This window comes from Centroberyx affinis, unplaced genomic scaffold, assembly GCF_046629955.1.
Source record: "Centroberyx affinis isolate AG114_WGS23_722 - 3 ecotype Tasmania unplaced genomic scaffold, CSIRO-AGI_Caff_v1 ptg002022l_1, whole genome shotgun sequence".
NCBI lineage: Eukaryota > Metazoa > Chordata > Actinopteri > Beryciformes > Berycidae > Centroberyx > Centroberyx affinis.
Genome location: NW_027280361.1, coordinates 417 through 24,439, shown reverse-complemented (window position 1 = coordinate 24,439; position 24,023 = coordinate 417). Strand labels below are relative to the sequence as shown.

The 24,023-nt window shown below is 44.9% G+C and overlaps 1 protein-coding gene across 1 annotated transcript in view; it reads right to left on the bottom strand.

Annotated features, from left to right (window-relative positions):
• The window catches only part of zfhx4 (zinc finger homeobox 4), a gene marked incomplete at its 5' end in the record, with an annotated part of 42,240 nt that extends 19,850 nt beyond the window's left edge, over positions 1-22,390 (bottom strand). Inside the window, 2 exons of the mRNA XM_071531021.1 lie at positions 418-516; positions 22,156-22,390. Of these exons, the coding sequence (XP_071387122.1) occupies positions 418-516; positions 22,156-22,390 (334 nt within the window). The remainder of the gene's footprint in view (positions 1-417; positions 517-22,155) is intronic.
• Positions 22,391-24,023: the final 1,633 nt, after the last annotated feature.

Here is a 24,023-nt window from a genome sequence, read left to right as displayed (position 1 = left end):
CTTTTTTTTCCCTTTCCTTCTTCTTTCTCTCTCCCTCTCTCTCTCTCTCTCTTTCTCTCTCTCCCTTTCTGTCAGATGGAAACGATTAAAGCAGGTCACATGGAGGCTAGTCAGCAGCATTCACATGTTACACACACATGCTAGAACCTTATCTGAGAGAGAAAGAAAGAGTGAGAGAGAGAGAGAGAGAGAGAGAGAGAGAGAGAGAGAGAGAGAGAGAGCGAGAGAGAGAGAGAGCGAGAGAGAGAGAGAGAGAGAGAGAGAGAGAGAGAGAGAGAGATGAAAGATAATTTAGGAAAGGGGGCAAGTGTCTTGTTCATAGGTGTTTTGTATGTTTGTGTGTGTGTGTGTGTGTGTGTGTGTGTGTGTGTGTGTGTGCATGTGTGTGTGCGTGTGTATGCGTGTGCGCGGACTCACTGTCAGGTCTCTTGGCTTCAGCCAGGTCTCGGTCAGTGAGGTTGAGTCCAGGCCTGGAGGAAGAGCGAGGAGGGCCCTCACTGTCCTCACCAGTCTCCTCTGGAAAAAACACACAGACAAAACAACTACATTACCCACAATGCTCTCTGAAAGCGCGGTGTTGTTGTACCAGTATAGAAACAGTACTATATTTAAGCTTGTGCAGGACTGGTAGCCTATTTCACTTTGTAGTGTGTCACATTTATTATAGTCATCTCGCAAAAAAAATCCCGCTTGCATGTGAATGCTTGTGAAACCGTATTTATTTAGGCTACACAGCGATCAGGTTTGCCCTATATTCACGCTGTAAGTGACTTAATCATATGCTCTGTTCGGAATGCCCATGCCGGTTCACTGCTAGCAGGTGAGAGCGGGGAAGAGGTGCGACGACAAAATATGTCCTACAGGGAAACATTTTTTTGTAGTTTCGGTTCCCCCTCTTCAAAACTACTATTAATGGCTTGTTAATGTAAAGAAAAAAATCCATAATAAAATGTACTTCTCAAATTATTGCATTTTAAACAAAGTGTTGAATGAAAGTATTTTTTTTCATGTGCTTCAATTTATTGGATTATTGTTTCAGTTTAAATATATACATATAAAATAAGAAACTACATTGCCTCACTGTACACACACACACACACACACACACAGGAAACAGCTATCCATTCTGCTTTACTAAAACCACTGAAAAATGAATGAAAAAAAAACACATAATCAATACTGCCATATACAACACCTATTCTACCCAAAAAAGCCACATAAAAAATTAAAACAAACAAATATGCATGTGCAGAGAGTGTAAGCAGGGAACACATGCACACATACAAACACTGTATGTGTGTATTATTTTATATGTATCTATTTATGTATGTATGGATTTCTGTAGAGAAATACATCCATGCACACTCACATACACACACACACACAAACAAATACACACACACGTACAGCTCTGTACTATTAGCAGATTAGCCTGCCCATCTCTGAGAGTTCAGCCCCTTGTTTGATAATTCTGTGTATCTGCAGTGTTCTGCCAGTGGATTAAAGTGTGTGTGTGTGTGTGTATGTGTATGAGTGTGTGTGTTACTTGCTGTGTGTGTGTGTGATCGTGTGTATGTGCATTTTGTGTGTGTGTGTGCGTGTGTGTGTCGCCTGCGCAAGCTAACACTAATCCTAGCCGAGCCCCAGCGCTCCCTTTCATCCAGCCATCATTTGTCTCCGGCTGGGCTGATGTCACTTTGTAATGAATTTTGAGCAGTCTGAGAGAGGCCAGATAACCAGGCATGCGCACGCACACGCAGCACACACACACACACACAAACATATATACACACATATATACACACACACACACACACACAGTACCCTCCTCCATCTCAGGGTGAGCACACACAAATGCAAAATCAAACAGAAACACTTGCACACAAGCGTCAAATCATACACACGCAGTATCATACTCACTCAGTCACACACACATACACACACACACACACACAAAGAGAGCAAAACCGTTAAAAATTTCATGTCTTCTAAAAGGGGGGTGAGGGGGGTCTCCTTCACCACAACCCCTTCTTCTGCCAGAGAATGAGATCGGTGTGTGTGTGTGTGTATGTGTGTGCGCATGTGTTTGTGTGTGTCTGTGTGTGTAAAAGAGCTGTGCTCATCAATCCTGCACTGCCTTAATAACCATATTTTACAACACACACACGTACTCACACGCGCACACACACACACACACACACACACACACACACACACACACACATAGTCATATTCATAGAAATCAGGCAAAGGGTGCATTGAGGTCAGCCTGCATTTGCATACAATCACTTTGGCCATTGTGTGACGAGCATAAGGGGTCTGCAAACCCCCCTCGGAAACATGATATGATTAACCCTTTGTACACACTCACACACGCCCAAAGACACACACACGCACACACACACACACACACACACACACACACACACAAAGACACAGACAGACACACAGACAGAGCACTGGCGCCGCCGCTTTAAGCGCTAACACATTAAGTGGACATTATATACAGCATGAAATTTTCATGGCAGATGCCGGCAAGTGATTGAGGAGGAAAATTGTGGTTGTATATGTGTGTGTGTGTGTGTGTGTGTGTGTGTGCGCGCGCGTTTGTATTAAAGAACACTGTTAGTATTTTTGCATCTGCACATGCTTGTGAGCGCTGTATGTATTTGGCGCATTTGTATACAGTCTATGCCAAGGTGCATGTGTACGTGCGCATGCTCGTGTGTGTGCGTGTGTGAGGGGGGGTGGGGGTTGTGTATGTGTGTGTGTGTGTGTGTGTGTGTGTGAGAGATTGGGACTGCACTCTGCTCCTGATGTTTTATTAATACGTCGGTGACAACGGGGATGAAATATCTCCTGTCAGCCGAGGGAGCCCGGGCTGCAGAAATTGCAATTTCAACTGCTGGTGCTGCAGCGTCCATCTTTGTATTTTAATTCACCCCACCTTCACGTAAAGGGAAAGAGGGAGGACAGTGTGTGTGTGTGTGTGTACTGTGTAGGTGTGTGTGTGTGTGTGCGTTTAAATGTAGTGCGTGTAGTGGGTGTGAAGGGCCTTCATCATTGGTTTATCTTTTCTCTACTTGACTTTTGTTCGATGCCAAGGAAAGGCAAATGGCACAAATCGAAGTAGCATGTTTCACAGAAAGAGTGAGGGAGAGAGAGAGAGGGAGAGAGGGAGGGAGGGAGAGAGGGAGGGAGGAGGGGGGGGTCAAATAGAAATACAGAGGAAATAAAAAAAATAACTCATCTCACACACTGCAAGGTCACAAAAATCTCTAATAAAAAACAAACTAAAAACGCTGAAGGAAAACAAAATTCCTTTTTTCATCTGCTTTGTCATTGACTGCCTTCATCCCTCCACTGCAGCCCATCCGCTGTCTCCCCCTCTCATATCTGCATCCAGAGATGTAGTGGTAAACAGGAGGGCAAACTATGAAGTGCACCATACAGTGAACAGTCACCAATATTTATATTAGCCAACAACATAAACATTTATATTAAAAATCACATTTTCTGAATTTCACGCTTCCTTTAATTGAAAGCAACCTTTTTTCATAGAACTTATTCCTTGCTTTAATGTAGCTCATGCTGTAAATTTGTATTCATATCAGCTTTAAATGGTGGGTGAACAAATTCACCAATAAATTTAGCAAAGGCGGCTTCACCCTCCAATACATTCAAACCTTGGTGATGAAGTACAAATAAAAAGGGTAAACTGACCTCCAGTCAGTGATCATCATAAGGCAAACAAACACCGATATAAACACAAATCTTTCCGAAAATTTTGAATTTACATCAGAAAGGTTTATATCAGACTATAAAAGTGGGTAAACTATATTTTAAATAAAAATATGGATAAGCTGAATTTAGGTGGGTTTACCCTCCAATACGTCCCTGCCTGTCCCACAGCCTTAAAGGAGGGCTGGTACGGAAAGGAGGATATGGGTGGGGCAAATCAGTGAAAGTGACTGTGTGTGTGCATGTGTGTGTGTGTGTGTGTGAGTGCTTGTCCATTTTACATGCATGCAGTGATCACACTCTCCTCTCTCTCTCTTCCTACAGTTGCAGTCTCTGCTTGGACACAACAGAACTAAACCCTCTACTGTGGGAGCATCACGCACCGTCTGAACTAACCTCTAGGGGGCACTCTACCTGTAGCTAGATAAGACACAATGGAGAAGCGAGAGACAATGAACAGAGAGGAGAGAGGGGGAAGAACGAGGGTGAAGAGAGGGTGAAGAAAGAGAGAGAGAGAGAGGGGAAAGGAGGGGTGATCATCTGGGTCTCATCAGAGTGTTTTTTTTTCACTCCTTTTCCCTTCTGGTCGGTTAGATCTGTGGCGTGTGTGTGTGTGTGTGTGTGTGTGAGAGTGTGTGTGTGTGTGTGTGTGTGTGTGTGTGTGCGTGCACACACGGGGAATGTGTTTCCACATCGAGGACATTCCCAGACGAGCTCTCTCAATACATCAGCACAGTGTCTGCCCTCTGACTGACCCTGACAGTTACACACCACACGTGTGTGTGTGTGGGTGCGTGTGTGCGTGTGTGTACATGTTTGCCTGTGTGTGTGTGCATGTGCGCCATTGATCAAGTGAGTGAGACAGTGATTGCATGTGTTTGCTTGTGAGTTGTCATGTGCAAGTGTGTGTGTGTGTGTGTGTGTGTGAAAGAGAGAGAGAGAGAGAGACAGAGGGTTCTGCGGCAGGGAATCTTAACCATCAACTTAATCGCTACCAGAGGACGCACAGAGCAAACTTTCACAGTCACCTTCCACTGCCTCCGCACACACACACACACATACACACACACACACACACACACAAGCACAGGGAGTGGGTCAGGCTGTGGAGGGTGTGTGATTTTGGCAGCCTGGTGGGACTCTCTTTGATGTGGGTCGGTCGGAACATTAAAGCCGGCCGGTGAGCTACAGCTAACCACAGACCCTGGGTCCGATTACCCTGCAACCAACACCAGCCTATATTTAACCGTTAAGAGGGGAAGAATAATTAAGTGACTCGAGATCAGGGATACAGCCAAATCAATCTGGTTTTAGTATTAACTATTAATTGGAAGCCAGTGTAAACAATTTGGTGCAATGCTCTTGTCCCTGGATAAATAACTCACTCCGGTTTGTCCGTTAAATAACTCCTCAGTACCCCAAACATAATGCGTTTGTCTAAAACTCGCTTCCCAGAGGAGATGAAAAATAAGATGCTATGGATTCCATTAAATCTAATCTAATCAATCAATCATCTAATAATTCATCTTTTACAATCGCTTATGTTGCTTCAAAGAGCATGGTAAAAAAAAATAAATGGGAGGGAGGAAAAGGAGAGATAGATGGAGAAGGATAGAGAGAAAGAAAGATATATGGAAAGAGATGTTTGGGCAAGAAAAAAAGGGAGGAGTAGACATATGGGAGATGGAGGCAATGGAGGATGTATTGAAAGTGTCAGTCCAGTGTGTGTGTGAGCGTGCATGTGTGTGTGTGTGTGTGTCCTCTAGCTGTATAATGACCTGCTCTGAGACCACTCTCTCCCCCTCCCATCTCCCCCTGAGGGCCCATAACCGCCATGCCGGGTCATTATGTGCCCGGTGGAGGACTCAGTCGCGCAGCGCACACAGCCACACAGCAATGCCACGCTGGGAAACTGGACACGGAGGCTCCAAAATGGCTGAATTCATTAGCCGGGCTGAGCTGCCTCTAATTTGCTTCCTTAGGGCTATAGGATGGTGCTCATTAAAGGGGTAAAAGAGTAAAAAAAAAAAAAAAAGAAGTATTTTCTTACATTATTGTTTATCTTAAATCATACACACTATGAAAGCGGAGCGTCAACTGAAATGGTAATTGCTGCCAAAGAAAATCTCGGAGAAATAATGTGAGTAATACTCTGCAACTACTGAAATACTATTACTATACAGCTATTAGGACACTATATTCACCCTGTTGAGATACTACAATATTAACACTACTACCATTACTGTTGCTGCTATACTTGTAGGTGAAATAATGGTACAGAATAGATGCGGTCTGAGTCTGGAGCATCTGTAGTAGTAATGCAGCCTTAATGTTTTGCGTAACACCAATGACTGCCATGCCTCTCCCAGTTAGCCGTGATGTTGACGTTGATTCCTTCGTACAACTCTGGTCAAGTCCCCTGTGAGACTGTGTGCGTGTGTGTGTGCGTGCGCGTGTGTGTGTGTGTGAGAGAGAGCAATAGGGGCCCCTGTGATGTCACATTCCTGCGCCGCGTGGCTCTAGTTTGGCCTCTAGGTTTTAAAGGGGAAAGCTTTGAAACATTACACCGTCACACACAGACACACACGCATTGACACACACCCACGCACGCACGCACACACACACACACACACACACACACACACACACACACACACAGTCAAGGGCCAGTGGTAATACTGCCAGAGTAATAACCTTACAGACTTACTGATCTCTCCCCCCCCCCCCCCCTCCCATTCTCTCACCCTCAAATCTTTATTTACCCTACTCTCCCTCTTTATCCCCCCCTCTCTCCCCTCGCTCTCCCTGTACCTTTTCCCCCCGAATTTCAGCGCGTTTAACAAGCATTTAGATCTTAACCAGATGTTGTTAATGTAGCATGTCTAAAATACTAAACATCAACCCAGCGGAGAGGGGCTACAGCTCCTGCACAGGGCCTGGGAATAACTGACACACACACACACACGCACGCACGCACACATGCACGTACACACACATACATATATATATATATATATATGTATATATACACATGTAGCATGCTCACACACTCATACGCACAGATAACATGTATAACATGTATTTCATGCACATAGATACACGCAACACAGGCTAACATGTAAACACACACACACACATACACACATAGCACAAGCAAACACACGTGTTTCCATCCACACGCTCATATACCCGGAAACCCCCCCCACACACACACACACACCCCTCCACCCCCCATTTATTGCTTAAAATACATGAGAACCTATTACACAAGCAAAAATATCTATTGTTTCAGTTTGACTCTGAAAGCCAGACAATGGGATTGTCACATTTAATACGCTCCTGGTGTGAATGTCAATAAGTCGAACTGACAGAATAAGCTAAAAAAAATGACTTTTGTGTAAAAAACGCTTGTATCAGCAGCTCCAAATTTGCTTTGTTGTTGTCAATTACGACTTCCTGAGACACTTCATTGTATTTTCTCTCAGTCGAATCGCCCGCTCCGCTGTCTTGCAGGCGACTAACAAAACACCTATTACTCTTCTCCAAAAAAAAAGAAAAAAAAAGAAAAAATGATATGAATAAACATAGCCGAGATTAAAGCCTCGCGTGTCTTGCTTGCTGCGCAGACAGAAACTGTTGTTTCGTGTTTAGAGGGGTTTCATTTTCAGCGCTGCGAGCACTTGGGGGGGTGGGGGGTGGGGGGTGGGTGATGTTAATGATTCTTTAATAGCAAATACAAAAGGTTTTCACGGGACAAAAAAAAAAAGGCTTCAAAAGGTTCTTTGGTGAAAAAAAAGAAAGAAAAAAAAAACTGCCGCAACACCTGGTCTTATACAATAGGCCAGCACACCTACTGTACACCTCCACACGTGTGCGTACACACACACACACACACACCTGCATCTTACACAACAGCCATATTGCATTTCGGCTGTTTGAATCACCTTAGGCTGAGTAGGTGAATTGAGGAGGCGGCACGGCAAGCTTACTGGGGGATTTAGGAATAATTTAAAAAGAAGATTCCTCTCTTCTGTTTCAACCCCCCCTCATCTCTCTCTCTCTGCCTCTCTGTTTTTCCTGGTCTTTTATGATTCTCGGTCCAATATTTATCTAGCCCCTGATTATAAACATCTGGCCGACGGGGCAGTCCGCACAGCGGCAGCCGCAAAACACACACACACACACACACACACACACACACACACACACAGAGTCAGAGACACACACCCGGTGGAAATATCACACACGCTCGCCAACGTGACCCTGTCAGGTCCAGACCGGACGAAAGAGGGAGGGAGAGAGAGAGAGCGAGAGAGAGAGAGAGAGAGAGAGAGAGACAGAGAGTCGGAGCAGACAGAGACAGAGAGAGAGAGAGAGAACTAGGAGCTGAGGTTAATGGCCTTCCCATCTCTGTGATAAGAATTCATTCTGTTCTATTACCAGCACTTATCTACAGAGTCTGCTGTCTTTCCCCCCTCTCTCTCGCTCTCTCTCTCCCCCTCACAAACACACACACACACACACACACACGTGCGCAGCGAGGGTCCGAGATCGATAGATGAACCTAATGAAGAAAGCAGCTGTTTCTCGGCATACCTGCTCAACTCTATCAGCCCAACAAGATCTCCCTGCCGCATCCATCTGTCTATCTATCCATCCATTTATCTATCCACCTATCTATCCGTCCGTCCATCTATTCTTATATCTTTCCACCCAGCCATCCATCCATATATCTATCCTATCTGCTCCTCCATACATCCATTTATCCCTCTATCTGTCTGTCCATCACTACACTGGTAAACAAAGATACCAGCAAGATAGATATAGTTTCCAATCGACCAGACCGGTCCTTGTCATGTATTCGGGGTTTATTTATTTTCCGGGAACTAATACAAGGCCTGAAAACAGAGAATCTAATAAAATGGCTGCCATGGTTTAAGAGAATGGCTGTGTGTGTGTATGTGTGTGTGTGTGTGTATCTATGCTTAAAATAGGCCTGTGACGGGCAGTGGCCAAATGGATAATGCTTGAACAGATCTTTATCCTATTGGGCTACTGTCCCGTTTTTAGCTGCATAAAAACCATCTGCTTTCAGAGCCACCAAAAACAAGACTGTAATCCTGGACAGGAATCAAAGAAAAGCTTAAAGTAGATAGTGAAGATAGATAAAAAAAAAACAACACAGTTATAAAATCGTAAAAAGCCCCGTTTTCTATTTGTGTACAGTATTTAGTTATTTAATGAATGTATTAAAATAGAATAGTGCAGCACATTAAATGAAATGTGAGCTGGGAGTTTTTACATCAGCATCGGCCTTCATTTATAAAGAAACATACAAATAGGATTTTTCATGTACTGTATGTAATGAAAAACTTTAACTGCAAAATAAACAGTATCTAGTTATTAAAACATTTGGTATGCATGTTACATTCAATAAGTGTCAGCCAGTATATCAGCATTTTTCAGTGTATTACCCATATAGAAATATGGCTAGAATCGCTAATTTATCTAATTTATTTGTCAGTTTTACATTCATTCCAGTCAACTCCTATTCGTTTCTAATGGCAGATTGCTGTTCTGTGACTACATTCCTGATTGATGGTGGTTTTGGTCATGTCCGGAGCGCCGCGTAGCTGCCATTAGCACATAACAATTTCATATACTAACAATAAGTCCATGTGACATCTCTTTCGCTGTCGTGTGAGACGCGTGCGTCGGCAGGGTCTTATTATTTGCCGAGGTTAGGGAGGACGGCAGGAGTCTTCCACAAGAGAAGAATAGAGTAATGGAAGAATAAGAGAAATATCTCCAAGCCCAAATATTCATTAGGGTTGCTCAGAATCATCTCCAAAATGACCAGATGGGAGCTGAAAGACGTGCGCACACAGTTTATTCACATGCAACATACACACACACACACACACACACACACACGCAGATGCATACACAGACCTGAGGCAACTGCCCCGGAGATGGTATTCGCAGACGGTTACAAATAAGGAGTGTTGGCTTTCCTCCGACTTTCTCAAAAACATGCAAAAAATGTCCATTTCATTACTGGCTAAACAATGTCATATGGGCCCCCACTGGCCCTAATAGAAGCAGACAAAGACAGAGCAGCACACATATGCTTCGAATAAATCAGATTACTGAGAGAGAGAGAGAGAGAGACAGAGAGAGAGAGAGAGGGAGAGAAAGAGTGCGAGAGCGAGAGCGAGAGAAAGAAAGAGAGAGAAACCGCCAGACACTTAGAGGATTGACAATATTCCCTTTTTCTCGCTACCTCCTCCCCTCCCTTTCCCTCCTTCTCCTTTCCTTCCTTCACTTTCTTATCCCCCCCTCCCCCTCTTTCTCTCTCTCTCTCTCTCTCCCCCAGCGGGATCTGTTTTAGATTTGAGCCAGTGGTAGAGCCATATCTCTACCTTATCTCTGCTAGCCGTCAGAAAACAGAAAGCTCCATGTTTCCATGCATTAGACTCCCTGCCCCTGACACGCCACTTGAAACTCTCACTCGCAGCCCTCAAAATGGCTGAACAGAAAAATAAAACAGCAAAGATATAATTTAATCAAATGAAATGTGGGTTGAATTGATATCATCTCTTTTTTCTTTTTTTTTTGTGCTTTCCGATACAGTGTCATATCAACGGAAATGTCAGCCGTGAAATTTAGGGAAATGCACGTTGGCATCGTGACAACAAATGTCACCCGAAATCTCACAAAATGAGATCAGCCTTTGAGAGCCACAAAGTGTCATTAGCCGGCTTTGAGAAGCCATCAGATTTTGAGTGGCAGTGACATTTTTTTAACCATCTGACCACCTCCGAGCGCGGACTCCCATCGAGATATCCTGTTGTGTTTTTTGGCTCCAATTATGCCGGAGCACTTCTCCGACGATCGTAAAAGGGAGTATTGATTCTCCTTAAACAAAGTTGTTACAAAAAAGGGGAGAAAAACGTGGACAGGGCAGGGAATATGTTAACAATTTGAAGAGAAAGGGAAGATCAATATTCAAATGACTCCTTACATTGATTTATAATTAAGTCTTAATTGCGGCTAGGCTTGGACTTTTAAACTGCCCTGTGACAATAGCCGGGAAAGAAGATAGGGGAACATTATTGATACACTTTAACAGTGGTGGTCGCCCAGACATTGATTCAGCCGTTTTGCGGTGCCACTGGTGCGCTCCGAGGATCTAAATACACGTGCATTTGAGGAAACACACACACACACACACACACACACACACATAGAGACTGTCGAGCAAAGGCGCCACACCAACTGCACACACAAATACACACACCTAAGTGAACCAGCGCAGCACAATTAACCTTCATCCGGGAAAAGTCAGTGCTGCCTTATCTACAAACTTCACTGTGCATATGTGTAGGTGTGTGTGTGTGTATGCGTTGTAATTACACCATTATGTGTGGAACTGATTGACTTCAGATGGTGTTGGTGGTGGTAGCATTCTGGACAAAATAAGGGGGTGAAAAAGTATGTGTGTGTGTGTGTGTGTGTGTGTGTGTTTGCACACAAATATCCGTGTATTCAAGCACTGATGCAGGTGTTTGCGTCTATATCCGTGTGCGTGTGTTTGTGATCCAGGTGTGTGTCATCTGTTCATGTATTTCTATCTGTGTGGCGATGTTTGAGTGTGTATGTGTGTCTGAGTGTGTGTGTGTGTGTGTCCCCGCGGGCCTAATCAGGTATCAGACACCTTTTGTTTTGGGAGCTCATTGATGGATGAAATCTTTATCTGTGCTATTGATCAGGAGGGCGCGGGTCCTAAACTGTCTGTCTAGCTGCCTGCCTGCTCCAGCTCTAACAAGATTGCCAGGGCCGAGTATATCAGTTAACATTTAATCAATGGCAGCTTAAGACACTGGGGCTAAGGGAAAGAAGCCCACCGCTCCAGCCCCCTGCCCCAAACCATTACCCGGGATTGTGGGGGAAGTGTGTGTGTGTGTGCATGGGTGGGAGTGTGGGTTCCAGATGATTACAAGGGATTGGGTCTGCTTGATCACATGTCTTCAGGGGGCTGTGGTGTGTGTGTGTGTGTGTGTGTGTGTGTGAGTGTTTACACGCGTGCGAGTGCCGGCTTGTCAATACATGTTAATACGTCGAAAAACGCCAGAGGGGGTAGTGTGTGCTGGGCTGCTCGCGCCGGTCAAAAGAAAATGGAAAACTGAATGAAACGACTGATGTGTTAGAAAATCACCATTCAAATCAACTGAAGACATCAAACCCAACGCGCCTGTGTGAAAACACACACTGCAGTGGAAAAGATATGACATATCAGGCAATGCGTGATTTTTTTTTTCTGCCTCGCTTGCAAAAAGCCCCCCATGGTAAAACGCAAAAAAAGGAGAGTCAGCAAAAAAGGAAATATGATCAGTTAGACTTTTTTGCCTTTTATTTTACCATCAGCTCATCTTAAATGAAACCCCATCAGATCATAGAGGCAAATCCATCTTCTCCCATCTCCAATTTCTTCTTTCATTTTCTTATTCTCTCTATCACCAGACCTCATCATCATCAAATCTCATTTTAAGAGAATTAAAGATGTAACATATGTGTGTGTGTGTGTGTGTGGTTCAGCGCGAGTGTGTCCACGTATGTGTGCGTGCCTGTGTGTGTGTGTTTGTCGGGGCGGTTGCTCTGACGGGGGAAGCCCCTCTCACGTCCCTGCCTTTCGTCCAAAGCCTAGGAGATTCCCACCACCAAAAATCAATGTGTGTGAGTGCATACGTGCGTCTGTGTGTATGTGTGTGTGTGCGTCTGTGTGTGTGTGTGTGTGTGTCAAGGTTTTGTAAGACAAATCTCTCCAGCGTGCGCCGCTTTAGTGCTATTGAACCGGGCTTCGATCACTCGGCCACTGTGAATAATGCAAGGGAGGCTACTGCTCACTTACAGCACATGGTGTGTGTGCATGTGTGGGTGTGTGTGCATGTGTGAGTGTGTGTATATGTGCACGTGTGTGTGTGTGTGTGTGTGTCAGGATGGCCCTTTTTCCTTCTTGCAAATGCAACGGGGCAGTTCTTCGACGTTCCTCCACTTGCCCCTCTTAATCTCATGTCAGATACAGGAACTCCCACATTGATACCGGCTCTTTGAGTGTGTGTGCGAGCCGTGTGTGTGTGTGTGTGTGTGTGTGTACGCTGGAGGCTTGTACAGTAGATGGGGGAAGCTAAACTCAAGCAGACAGCTCAGGCTTGCACTTTGACACACCCTGACTCATTACATACAGCCGGCACACAGCGGAATATTGTCATTAAAAAAGACAATTAGATATGAAGTCAAGGGAGCATCGCTTACACACAGACGGAGGCACAGTGAGGGAAATATAGGTGAACACACTCTCGTCTTCATAACCCCGAGGTATGCGGAAGCGGGGATGTTAATAATCATGATGCTGTAGAGTAATTAAAATGATTACAAATGATGAGTGTGTGTGTGTGCGTGTGTGTGTTTTGAGTGTGTGTGTGTCTGTTAATTAAGCTGAATGATTTGATATGACACAAACCGCAATGCTCTAGTGGTGTCCTATGCTTGATATGGCTGGAAGGGACGACAGTTGATGAGGCTATAGGGAGAGACAGGGCGACACACACACACACACACACACACACACACACACACAAAAACAGATACAGCTGCTCACTGGCCCTGCCTAAGAGGAGCATCTCTCTTTTCGACATAATTATCTGTGTCATCACTTATGAGGCAATTAAACAAACATCAGTTCCTATTTCCTCTCCCTCCGTCTCCCCTCTCTTCGTTTTCCGCCTCCTCATCCTCTCCTCTCGCTCCATCTCTGCTCCCCTCTCCTCTCCTCTCCTCTCCTCTCCTCCGCTCCTCTCACCTCCTGCGCGACTCCAGACAAGGTTTCAATTTCAGCATGCTGATTGTCTCATTGCCGACTCTATGCATGTCTAACACTTACTGGCACTCTGGGGACCAGCAATACACACCATAGAATGCCTATTACACTCCCACACATTCCTGGCGAGTGTGTGTGCATGTGTGTGTGTGTGCTTGTGTGTGTGTGTGTTTGTGTGCAAGGGGTGATGAGGGTGTAAAATGCCTATTACGCCGAAAGTCTGGTCTCTCTTACACTGGAGAGAATTCACTGGCGCCTAAAGAGCAGAAAATTGCAACGCTCCTCTTCCTCACTCCCTATTAACCTGCTTTTGAAACAAAGGACCAGCCAAGGTGTGTGTGTGTGTGTGTGTGTGTGTCTGTGCGTGCGTGCGTGTGTATATCCTCGCCCATTAGCCCTGTGCTCCATCATGGGTAAAGCACCTTGTGAGCCAGACCATGCAGAAACACCAGGGCCTCTTCAGCATACTTTACTTTCTGTCATTTTTTTGTATTATTATTTTTCTTGTACAGGCAATTTGCATACTGTATTTTCAGCTCCTGTTTCCATCTCTTCTCTCCTCTTATTCACTCCGTCACCCAAATATTGTAACATACATATTCTTCTACATACAGATGGTAATGAACTTGTCTTGTCACTCGTTTTGTCCTTCCTTCCTTCCTTCCTTCCATCCCTCACAAAAAAAAGAAAGGGAAAGGGAGATGCGATCTTATGAAGAGCTGCATGTTGACTAAAGCAGCAGGCATATTTGTCTAATTCGCACAAAGACATCCACATCAAAGTACAAATCAAGACCCGGGCTCATTCAATGGATTTTTATCAGTCTATCCATTTCTTCTTCTTTTTTTTTTATTCTCCCAGCATCCTTTTTCTCTCTCTGTCACATTCCTCCTCTCATCCTCTTTCTCTCTCTCTCTCCCTCTCCCTCTCCCTCTCTCTCTCTCTCCATTTTCAGAGCGTTATTAGGACATGATAAAAGCGAGAGGGATGTCATGACACGGGACCCCCTGTTAGCATTAGGAGGTGGGAGAGAAAATGAACGAGAGAACGAGGGGGGAAAAAAGGGAGAGGAAAGATGAAAGAGATTTGTCTGGAAATGATTGCTCACAAGGCATTGATTCTCCGCTTTAATCTCACACAGTGTGCTCAAATTTCCTATTAGGGAGACGAAGAAAGGGGAGAGAGAGAGGGAGCGCGAGAAAGGGATGAGAGAGAGAGAGAGAGAGAGAGAGAGAGAGAGAGAGAGAGAGAGAGAGAGAGAGAGAGAGAGAGAGAGAGAGAGAGAGATGCAGGCCTTATTCACATAGGTGGAGAAGTACTTAGAGAACTTGACATGTCTTCTCAATGCTTCTTTGGAAAAAGGAAAAAATATGTTTCCCTTATTCTGGACATGAAAAGAGAAGTATTTTCAGCTGTGTATTATTTTTTTTTTTTTCCTGTGCTGTGGTGTTGCCTTGTTTTTAGGCCATTAGCCTGCTGTAAGTAAGCATGGGAGATGAATAGTGATTGCTATTGAACTGCTACAGGGTCACATAGACACTATACACACCACACACACACACACACACGCACACATACACACGCGCACACACACGACAAGCCACTGACAGCTGCTATAGCTGCAAAGCTTCCTCCGGTTAGCGACGATTAGCCTTGGCTATAGGTAATCAATACCTGCTATCAATTCCATACCTCCCACTGATGGATGAGGTAAGCGGGAAAAAAGCAAGGAGGGCGAGGAAGAAGGGAGAGACAGAAGGAAAGAAAATCGGTGATGGGAAAGGGAAAGGGAGATACTAGGACTGTGAGCTATGGGAGGAATGGCAGAAACTCTACCTGACAATACTACCTCGTAACATAATGTTCCTGCTCTTGTTTCTATATGTGTGTGTGTGTGTGTGTGTGTGTGTGTGTAGGGCTACTCGACTGCCTTAAATGTCCATCTGTGAATTGTATCACCGCGGTCTCAGATTAGTGGCTGCTTGGGCCCAGCGAGCGTATTGCTTGGTTACCGCGGCCACGGCTCCTCACAGCCCCCCTCCCATCACTGGATTGTTTGTCTTAATGCTGTGTGACACGGCCCATTGTTTTGTCCATCTGTGGTTAAGAGTCAATGGACAGAGGGTGTATGAGGGGATAGAGGAGAGAAAAGAATGGAGGTGAGGGAGAAAGAAAAAAAAAGAAGAGCAGGGGTGAAAAGGAAGGGAGAAAAAGGATGAAGGCGAGAAGAAAAAAAAAAAAAACGGGTAAAGAAGCGAGATGGGGACGAGAGCTGAGGGGTGAAAAAAAAAAAATACGGGAGAGAGAGGTCAGAGAGAGAGAGAGAGAATGGAGGAAAACGAGGGTTAACCCTGTGATTTCAATGTGGTCCTCGGACTTTACATTCACCACTTCCTTTTCCAGGACCTCCGTATTTCCACAGGCTTTCAGATTCCATATGGAGCGGAGCCTTAAGCTCTTTGTGATATCGCCGACTCGTACGACGCCCTGGCCCTGTGACGCCAGTCCCCTCTTCAAAGGGTTAAGTCATATTTAGTATGCGTCCTCAGAGCCCCACGGCTTTGTATTGTAAATAAGGCTAATGTGGCATTGGTCAGGTATGCTAATTCAGATAATCAGCGCAATTTCTGCAAATTATAACTGTCAGCGTGGTGGGCACAGAACCTCGGCGGAAAACATGAGGGAACGATTTAGCCCGGGTAATACCCCTCCACCAAAGAGCTGCTCAACTCAAAGAAAAACAATCGGCCCGAGCCCATACCGCCCCGACACACCATTTCAAAAATAGTTTATGGTGAACGAGGCCCTTTTTTTTCTGAGGCACAAGTCAGACTGCTGCCCTTTTTTTTCTATGTGCACACACAGACCGCAAAGTAATTATAATTCGCTTGGATGGAATTATTCAAAAAATGACCACATCTTTTACTCCCTCAGCCATCCAGAATATGGTTTTGGGAAATTTGGGGTAAATTGCTACTTGCCGAAAATATAATAATATACATATATGAATGTGTCTTATTTTGATTTGACAAATGATTTAAAATGGAGGGTATTGTCTCCATCTAATTGCACAGCAATAAAAACTATATACTTCATCAAAATCCTCCGGGGTATGATCGCGTCACTCTCATCAGCGGGGTTCTCCCCAGGAACTGCATTTTACTCATGTTGGGAGCATAAAATAACATTCCAACTTTTTATTGTGCGGGGAATGCATAACGCTCGACTAAAATCTGCGGTCTATACCTTTTATGTAAGCAACTTCCTGATTCACAGTAAATGGGAGGGACAAGGCCACCAATGACTGGCTAGCGGCAGGTAATCAGCTGTGTCTAAACAAATCAATGTGCAGCATGAGTGGCCGCCTTAACTTGTTAAAGCCACTTCCAACTGTAGACTTCTAATGGATAAATCCATCAGTGATGACATGTTATAACAGCATGAGACTCTAACTGAAGAAGGCCCAAACCGTCCTTTGATGACCAAGTCAGTCAGTCTCGCCTACCGTCTTCCATCTTTAAACATGAAGAAAAAGAAAATGGCCACCGCCGCGTTAACTCCGGTGGCTAGCAAGATTTGGGTGTGTATCGCATCGTCTCTCTCACTCCTCCGGCCGTCCGTAAACGTTTATGTAATGGCCACAAATTACTGAGACAAACCCTGGAAATAGACTTCTGTCTGAGGAGAGACCTTCCTGAAAAAAAAAAAAAAGAAGGGAACCGCTGGAATGGCGAAACCACCCCGCTACCCAGAGAAAAAAGAAGTGTAGGAAGAAAGAGAGAAAGGGAGGGGAGGAGGAAAAACCTAATACCTCAAGAGATGCCTCGGTGTCATCGCGTCTCAAAAAGGAGAAACGGCAAAAGCCCTTACCCACAGCGAAAATTAAATAAATATCGTTTTGGTGTTTGGTGCTTCGGCTCCGCTCAGACAGTTTGGGTTGGTTACCTAAATTTGGAAATGAAGAATGTTGGTACACTTGGAAACGAGCGGGATGGCACACTCACACTCTGCCAATGTTCCATCACTCCCTCTCCCCCTCCCTCCCTCTCTCTCTCCCTCTCTCTCTCTCCCTCACACACACACACACACACACACACAAGGACATAGAGGGATAGTAAGTGTCCATTAGGCTCAGTTTTTAGCCTACAGCTGCTATGTAAATGGTTAGCACTGCCACACTAATTTGACTGGGACCAGAAATCTCCCGGAGCCTTATCACTCAGAGAAAACAAAAGGCTCCGGACACAGACACAGAAACACACACACACATACACACACACATATATATGCACACACACACACGATAAAAGTGTAGTTGGTCTCTCTAAGTCAGAAGAGGTCTTTTGTTTAAAAGGGGGACTCAGACAAAGAGGGTCCTCTCCCTCCCTCTTTAATGCATGTTGGGCGGGGGGGGGGGGGGGGGGGGGGGGGAGTGCACACGATAGGAGGATGGAGATGTGGGGGTGGAGGGACGGATGACAAGCCAGGCTCTCAGAAATAATTACCTCCATAAGATCCCATCTCCCTTTCCTTTTTTTGTGAGGGACAGAGGGAATGAAAGAAAAGAAAAGAGAAAAAAAAAAAAACGTATGACAGAAAGTAAAGTATGCAGAAAAGGCCCTGGTGTTTCTGCTTGGTCTGGCTTATGAGGGGCTTTACACATGATGGAGCACAGGGGCTAATGGGCGAGGATACATACACACACACACACACACACACACATGCACACATATAAACACACACACACACACACCTCCTCGCTGTGTTCTTCATGGCTAAACAAATGGTCAAATGGTTGAGACAGAGATAGTAAGAGAGAGAGAGAGAGAGAGAGAGAGAGCGAGAGGCCAATACAACAACTAAACTTCAGAGACTGTTACTGTCTCAAAAAAGTCCACCTCATCAAATTGTTTGTTAAGTTATAAAACCCATGATGGAATACCCATGACTTGCAACCTGTCATATTTTTTATTCTACTTGAATTTTCATAAACAGTTCTATTCAGGGCGTAACGTTATTACGCAGAGGAGAAGGGCAAAAAAAAAAAAAAAAAATCTAATTTTGCTAACAACCCTTGGACGACCCTCAAAGCAAAATGGCCTCCAAGTCCTCCATGTTGAGGGGCAATCCATTTACGCTTGCTCTTCTGATGCAAACTGGCATTCTTTGTAAACTCAATTTTGTTAAACACTTCTAATTGTACACAGAGAGGGACGATTCATCTCGGCAATGCGGGCACAGTGGACTTCTTGTCTTTCAGGCATTTCTAGGGACACTGTCTATAAAAGAGCATGCTACAAAGTTGGAACGGTCAACTTTGCGGATGCAGTCAGTCAAAGTTAGTGTCCACACATGCACAAATGCATGAGAACACACACACGAACACACACACACACACACACTTACTTCACAACGGTGTTTACCTAGTGTAAATGATGAGACAACTGGGCCCAGGTTTGGGGAATTACAGACTCAGAATGAAAACAATGAGTGAAAGGTTCTCAAATAAATACACATGTGCGCACACACACACACACACACACACACACACACATGCGCTGACAAGCACGCATGCACACAATGCAGTCCAAGTGGAGTGTTGGTTGTACACTCTCGTCTTTGTCTGCTCAAAACACCTATACCCTTGTGGTGCGTCTCTGCAATACTGTATCCTTAATTAGGCCATAAAATCAGCATCAAAATTGTTTAATGAAAGCCATTCACATGTACATAAAGTCCAGAGCATTAGAACTCTTATTCCCAAATGGGCCTATAATTATCTGGCTCAGTGCCAGGTCCTGGGCTTTAAGAGAAAGATACCGGTCAGCACTTAAATTAATCTTTTTCATACCAGTCTCTAATGAACAGAAAGTGCTCGAGTCAGGAGTTGTAGCCCCAGAAAACTAACAGCACGCACAGACACACACGCACACACACACACAAACAGAGGGCCCTTAAACTGAACGCTGGCTGAAAATGTTGCCTACTATAGACCCTTTTCCATTGGCGAAAACATTCACATCATCTATCACCAGGAACCTAAAGCAGCCATAATATACCCTTCCTTCCACATAACACAGCCTACAACAGCTTTACATAGTCTTGTGTAATCTAAAACACAAGCGGTAGAGCTGGAGTGTCACTAGCATTAGATATTACCCTTGGACGCTTTGTTGAAAAGAAGAAAAACACCTTGTTCTATTTGAGGTGGTGGGTACATTATGGCCCCAACGCCTTATATACAGTATTTCACTGCTAATAAGGCTGATTGGTGGGTATACTCCAAATACCTCGAGAAAGAGTTTGTAGCTCTCTGTATTTCTATATATACCCTTCACAAGGCTACAGCCCTTATTTATTACATTGACATTCAACGTTTGATCTCTCGCTGACACACTCTCATTCTCCGCTCTGTCTACACCTGCCAAATGTGTACGCTCTACAAGGAAATGCCTTTGAAACATTTACTATGTACCTTGTGAAAGAATACTGTTGTTCTCTAAAAAAAAAAAATTATATAGAGTGGGCAAAAGGAGGGCATCCAAAAAAGTGGCTTAGCATTTTGGACGGTGCCAGCGTCCGCTTAAGCTTTGCACTAGCTTCCTCATGGAAATTCACCATGTGGCATCAAAGCCAAGGTATAAAACCAGTGCCCGAGCAACAAATATGGTGTGTTTTAAGAGTGGAACATTTGAAATAGGTGCAGCAGGCGAATATTGCTTTTGACAGGTTTAAAACCTGGTTGCGCTCACTGGTCCGAGATGTAAAAAGAAGAGGAAAAAAAGGCTTGAAGCTGGGCTTGTGTTCTAGATTAAAAAAAAACAAAAAAAACAGACAGGAGCAGAGAGAGAAGGAGATGGGAGAAGCAGGGCGAAAAAGGAGAGCGAGGGAGAGAGAGAGAGAGAGAGAGAGAGAGAGAGAGAGAGAGAGAGAGAGAGAGAAAGGGGCTATGTTAAAACGCACGGTAATGATTTATCTAAGCATGCTTTTCTGCTGCACCCCAAACCTCACCGAAACTTTGATCCATGTGTAATTAAAACCAAACGTACACCGGCAACAGTCTCCATTTCAGGATTGGGAGCTCTTCTCCTGTAAGAGTGTGTGTGTGTGTGTGTGCGCGCGTGCGTGTGTGTGTGTACATGTGTTGGGATTCACATATGTTTCTCAGTGCTGGGCCCCCATCTGGTTTGGGAGTACATGTATAAACAGGACACTTTGGGGAGCGCAGATTAATGTTGAAACACACACACATATACACACCCACACACACATGGATGTATGGACTAATGCTATGCTGGAATGCTATTCAAAACGTGTTAGCCCCCCCCCCCCCTCCTCATCGCCCCCCACCCCCCCACCCCACCCCACCCCACCCGCTCCTTCAGGTCAAGCAAAGCAAAAACAAGTTAAGCGCTCATTTTCTCCCGGCAGCATTAACATAGGGATGACTAAATAATGGACCCTGACTCTCCGTCTTCTGGTTTAAATTACAGCGCAGCCCCCTCCCCTTACACCCTGCAACCCCTCACCCACCATCCAACCCCCCACTCAAAGAAAAACGATTAATCTTTTTTTTTTTTTTTTTTTTTTTTTTTTTGTCTCTCTGAATGTTTTACAGTTCTGTTACACTTATTAGCTGCTGGCAGGACGGAGACTCTTAAATGAAAGCCAAATTGCTTTGGTCATGAGAAAGGAAATGAAAGCTCACTCCAGGGAGAGACCGTGTAGCCGTAGCGTACGTGTGTGCGTGCATGTGTGTGTGTGTGTGTGTGAGTGTGTGTGTGTGTGTGTGTGTAACGTATGTGTGTATGAGTAACGTATGTATGTACAGGCCTTTTTCACTATGAGATCCTCCCAAGGTAGGGTTTCATAAGCCGACTGTTGCCTGCCTGGGATGTCCCTGTGCACGGGACAGTGTGTGTGTGTGTGTGTGTGTGCGTGTGTGTGTGTGTGTGTGTTGCAGATATAACCGCGGCAGCCTAATAGGAACAGTATGCTCATTTTGGAGAGATTAGGAGGAATGGACGGGTCTGTGTCGGGAGACGTGATCTGGATATGAAGGCTGAGGGAGGGAGGGAGGGAGGGGGAGAGAGAGAGAGAGAGAGAGAGAGAAAGAGAAAGAGAAAGAGAGAGAGAGAGAGAGAGAGAGAGAGCTGACGGCATAAAGTGGGAGGGGTGCGAGAAAAAGAGAGAAAAAGAGATGGGAGGAGTACAGGGAGCAGAGAAAGACGGGACTGACTTCAAACGAACAAAACTGACCACCAGAACTGAAATCATAACTTCAGCGCTGAACTGAAATCAAAAATTCAAAAGGGCAAAAAACGAAAGCTAATAAAACAGAGATCAAACAAAGAGTTGGCACATGGGTGTGTGTGTGGGTGTGTGTACTTAACCACCAGACCAAAACACGAGAAAAGGTAGCGACAGAAAGAGAAGAAGCACGGAAAGTGAACACAATCCAAAAAATAGCCTCGGAAAAGAAAAAGGCAACAACTTCAGCAAAGTGACAAAGCAGAAAAACGAACCGCACAGACCTTGGCCGGAGGGACACTCCTTGACGTGGAAGAGCTCGTGGAGACTCAGTCCGTCCTCGTCTCCTCCCAGGCCTTGCTGGTGCAGCTGCAGTTTCCTCAGCCCTTCGTTCTGCTGGTGGCGAGCTGAGCGGGCGTGCTGCACCAGGTTGAGGCGGGCCTTGGTGGAGTAGTCGCACAGCGCGCAGTAGTAGACGCACGCCTCCGGACTGTACGCGCCGTCCTGCTTCTGCAAGTGCTGCGGGAGACAGAAGATGGGATAAGAGTGTTACATTTTACTCACGTTGCAGGGCGTCCTAGTGGAAAAGCAGACTAGATCTAGACTAGGCTCCTCCATTACCCTTCCCTTGATCAATGCCAAAAAACTGGACTCGGTTTTCCAAGCCACTGCAGAAGTCCTGGGAAAGACGGCCCCTCTATTGCCCTCTATTGGCTGGCTGCAGAAAAACTTGAAACTCCACCCTCTTTTAATTCAATGGGACCAAAGTAATTATCCTATGCAGAAATATGAACTTTTTAACAGTCACAATAAATATTTCAATTTCTTCTAATGTTCTCTCTTATGGTGTTTCTTTTGAAACAGATATTTGCGTGAATAAGGCGGCGTGTCTGCATATGATTATTAGCATCGACAGTGGCTCTGGGCTACATGCATGTGTGCTTTATGACCATATAAGGAAATTTGCGCTGGCTTTTTCTGACTCCACCCATTTACTTCCACTCTGATTCCAAAAATCCAACACGGCAGCACCCAGAAAAACACGATTCCTGGGCTTCAAACTGGCCAGTAGAATGTCAACAGGTAACATCACAGTCACTTTCCCCATTATTTTCAAGTCTATCTTCCTGGCTCTCTCCACTACGCCATGCAATGAAGCAAGTCGTCTTTTGTATATGTACAAAACCAAGTTTAATTTAATTTTACGTTTCAGCGAAATGTCTTTCGGTGTCTAGAAAGTAGCCTTTAGGCAGACAGAGGGGGCGAGGGCCTTGAATACTTCACTGCTACAATAATCTACTGTAGCTACATGAAAAAAAAATCTTATGACATTGATAATTACTAACTCTTTTCAGTGTTCCCTATGAGACGACTAACTTGGCCTTCGTGGTTTAAGTCGGAATAGGATCCACAGAATGGTGTGTGTCGAAAACTGTGATCAGAGGAAAAAAGGGAGATCAGTAGTGACCATCAAAGACACACAAAGAGAGTTCTGTTGCTTTTTCAAAAGATGGAATACGCATAACAGATGTGCTGTGTTTCAACAAGTTTAGCACTGTCGCCTGCGTGTGTATATGTGTATGTATATATAATCAAATTTGTCTGATATTTCACGCCATTTTAAATTACCGACATACAAGAGTGTACTTTAAGTGACACACAGATAAAAACACGCAGAAAGTCAGGAGAGGGGTTGAGTTGGAACAGTGTTTTTGTCTTTAACATGCACATTGTCCAGCTCTCCTCATTGTTGGGAGCTGCAGGGGTTTCTCATTCAACGTGTGCTGTCAGTTGCAAGCCCTTAATTTCCAGTTGCCTCTTTAATGGCATTGCAGCCATGCAAAGCTACCCCCTACCTCTTGCCCTGCCCCCAGTGTGTGCGTGCACACAAGTACACACACACACACGCACACACACACACTCACACACACACACACACACGCACACACACACACACACAGCCCCCATCCCACCTTACCCTACTCCCATACACCCAGTCAAGCCAAGCATATCAAGTGTGCCTCTGTTGTTGCTGCCGGGCTAATGAACAATGCACAAAAACAAAAGACCAGGCCAAGCTTTTATTATCTGATCCTCTATGGAGGAAGGGGAGGGAGAGAGAGAAAGAAACAGGGAGAAAAAGAGAGAGCGA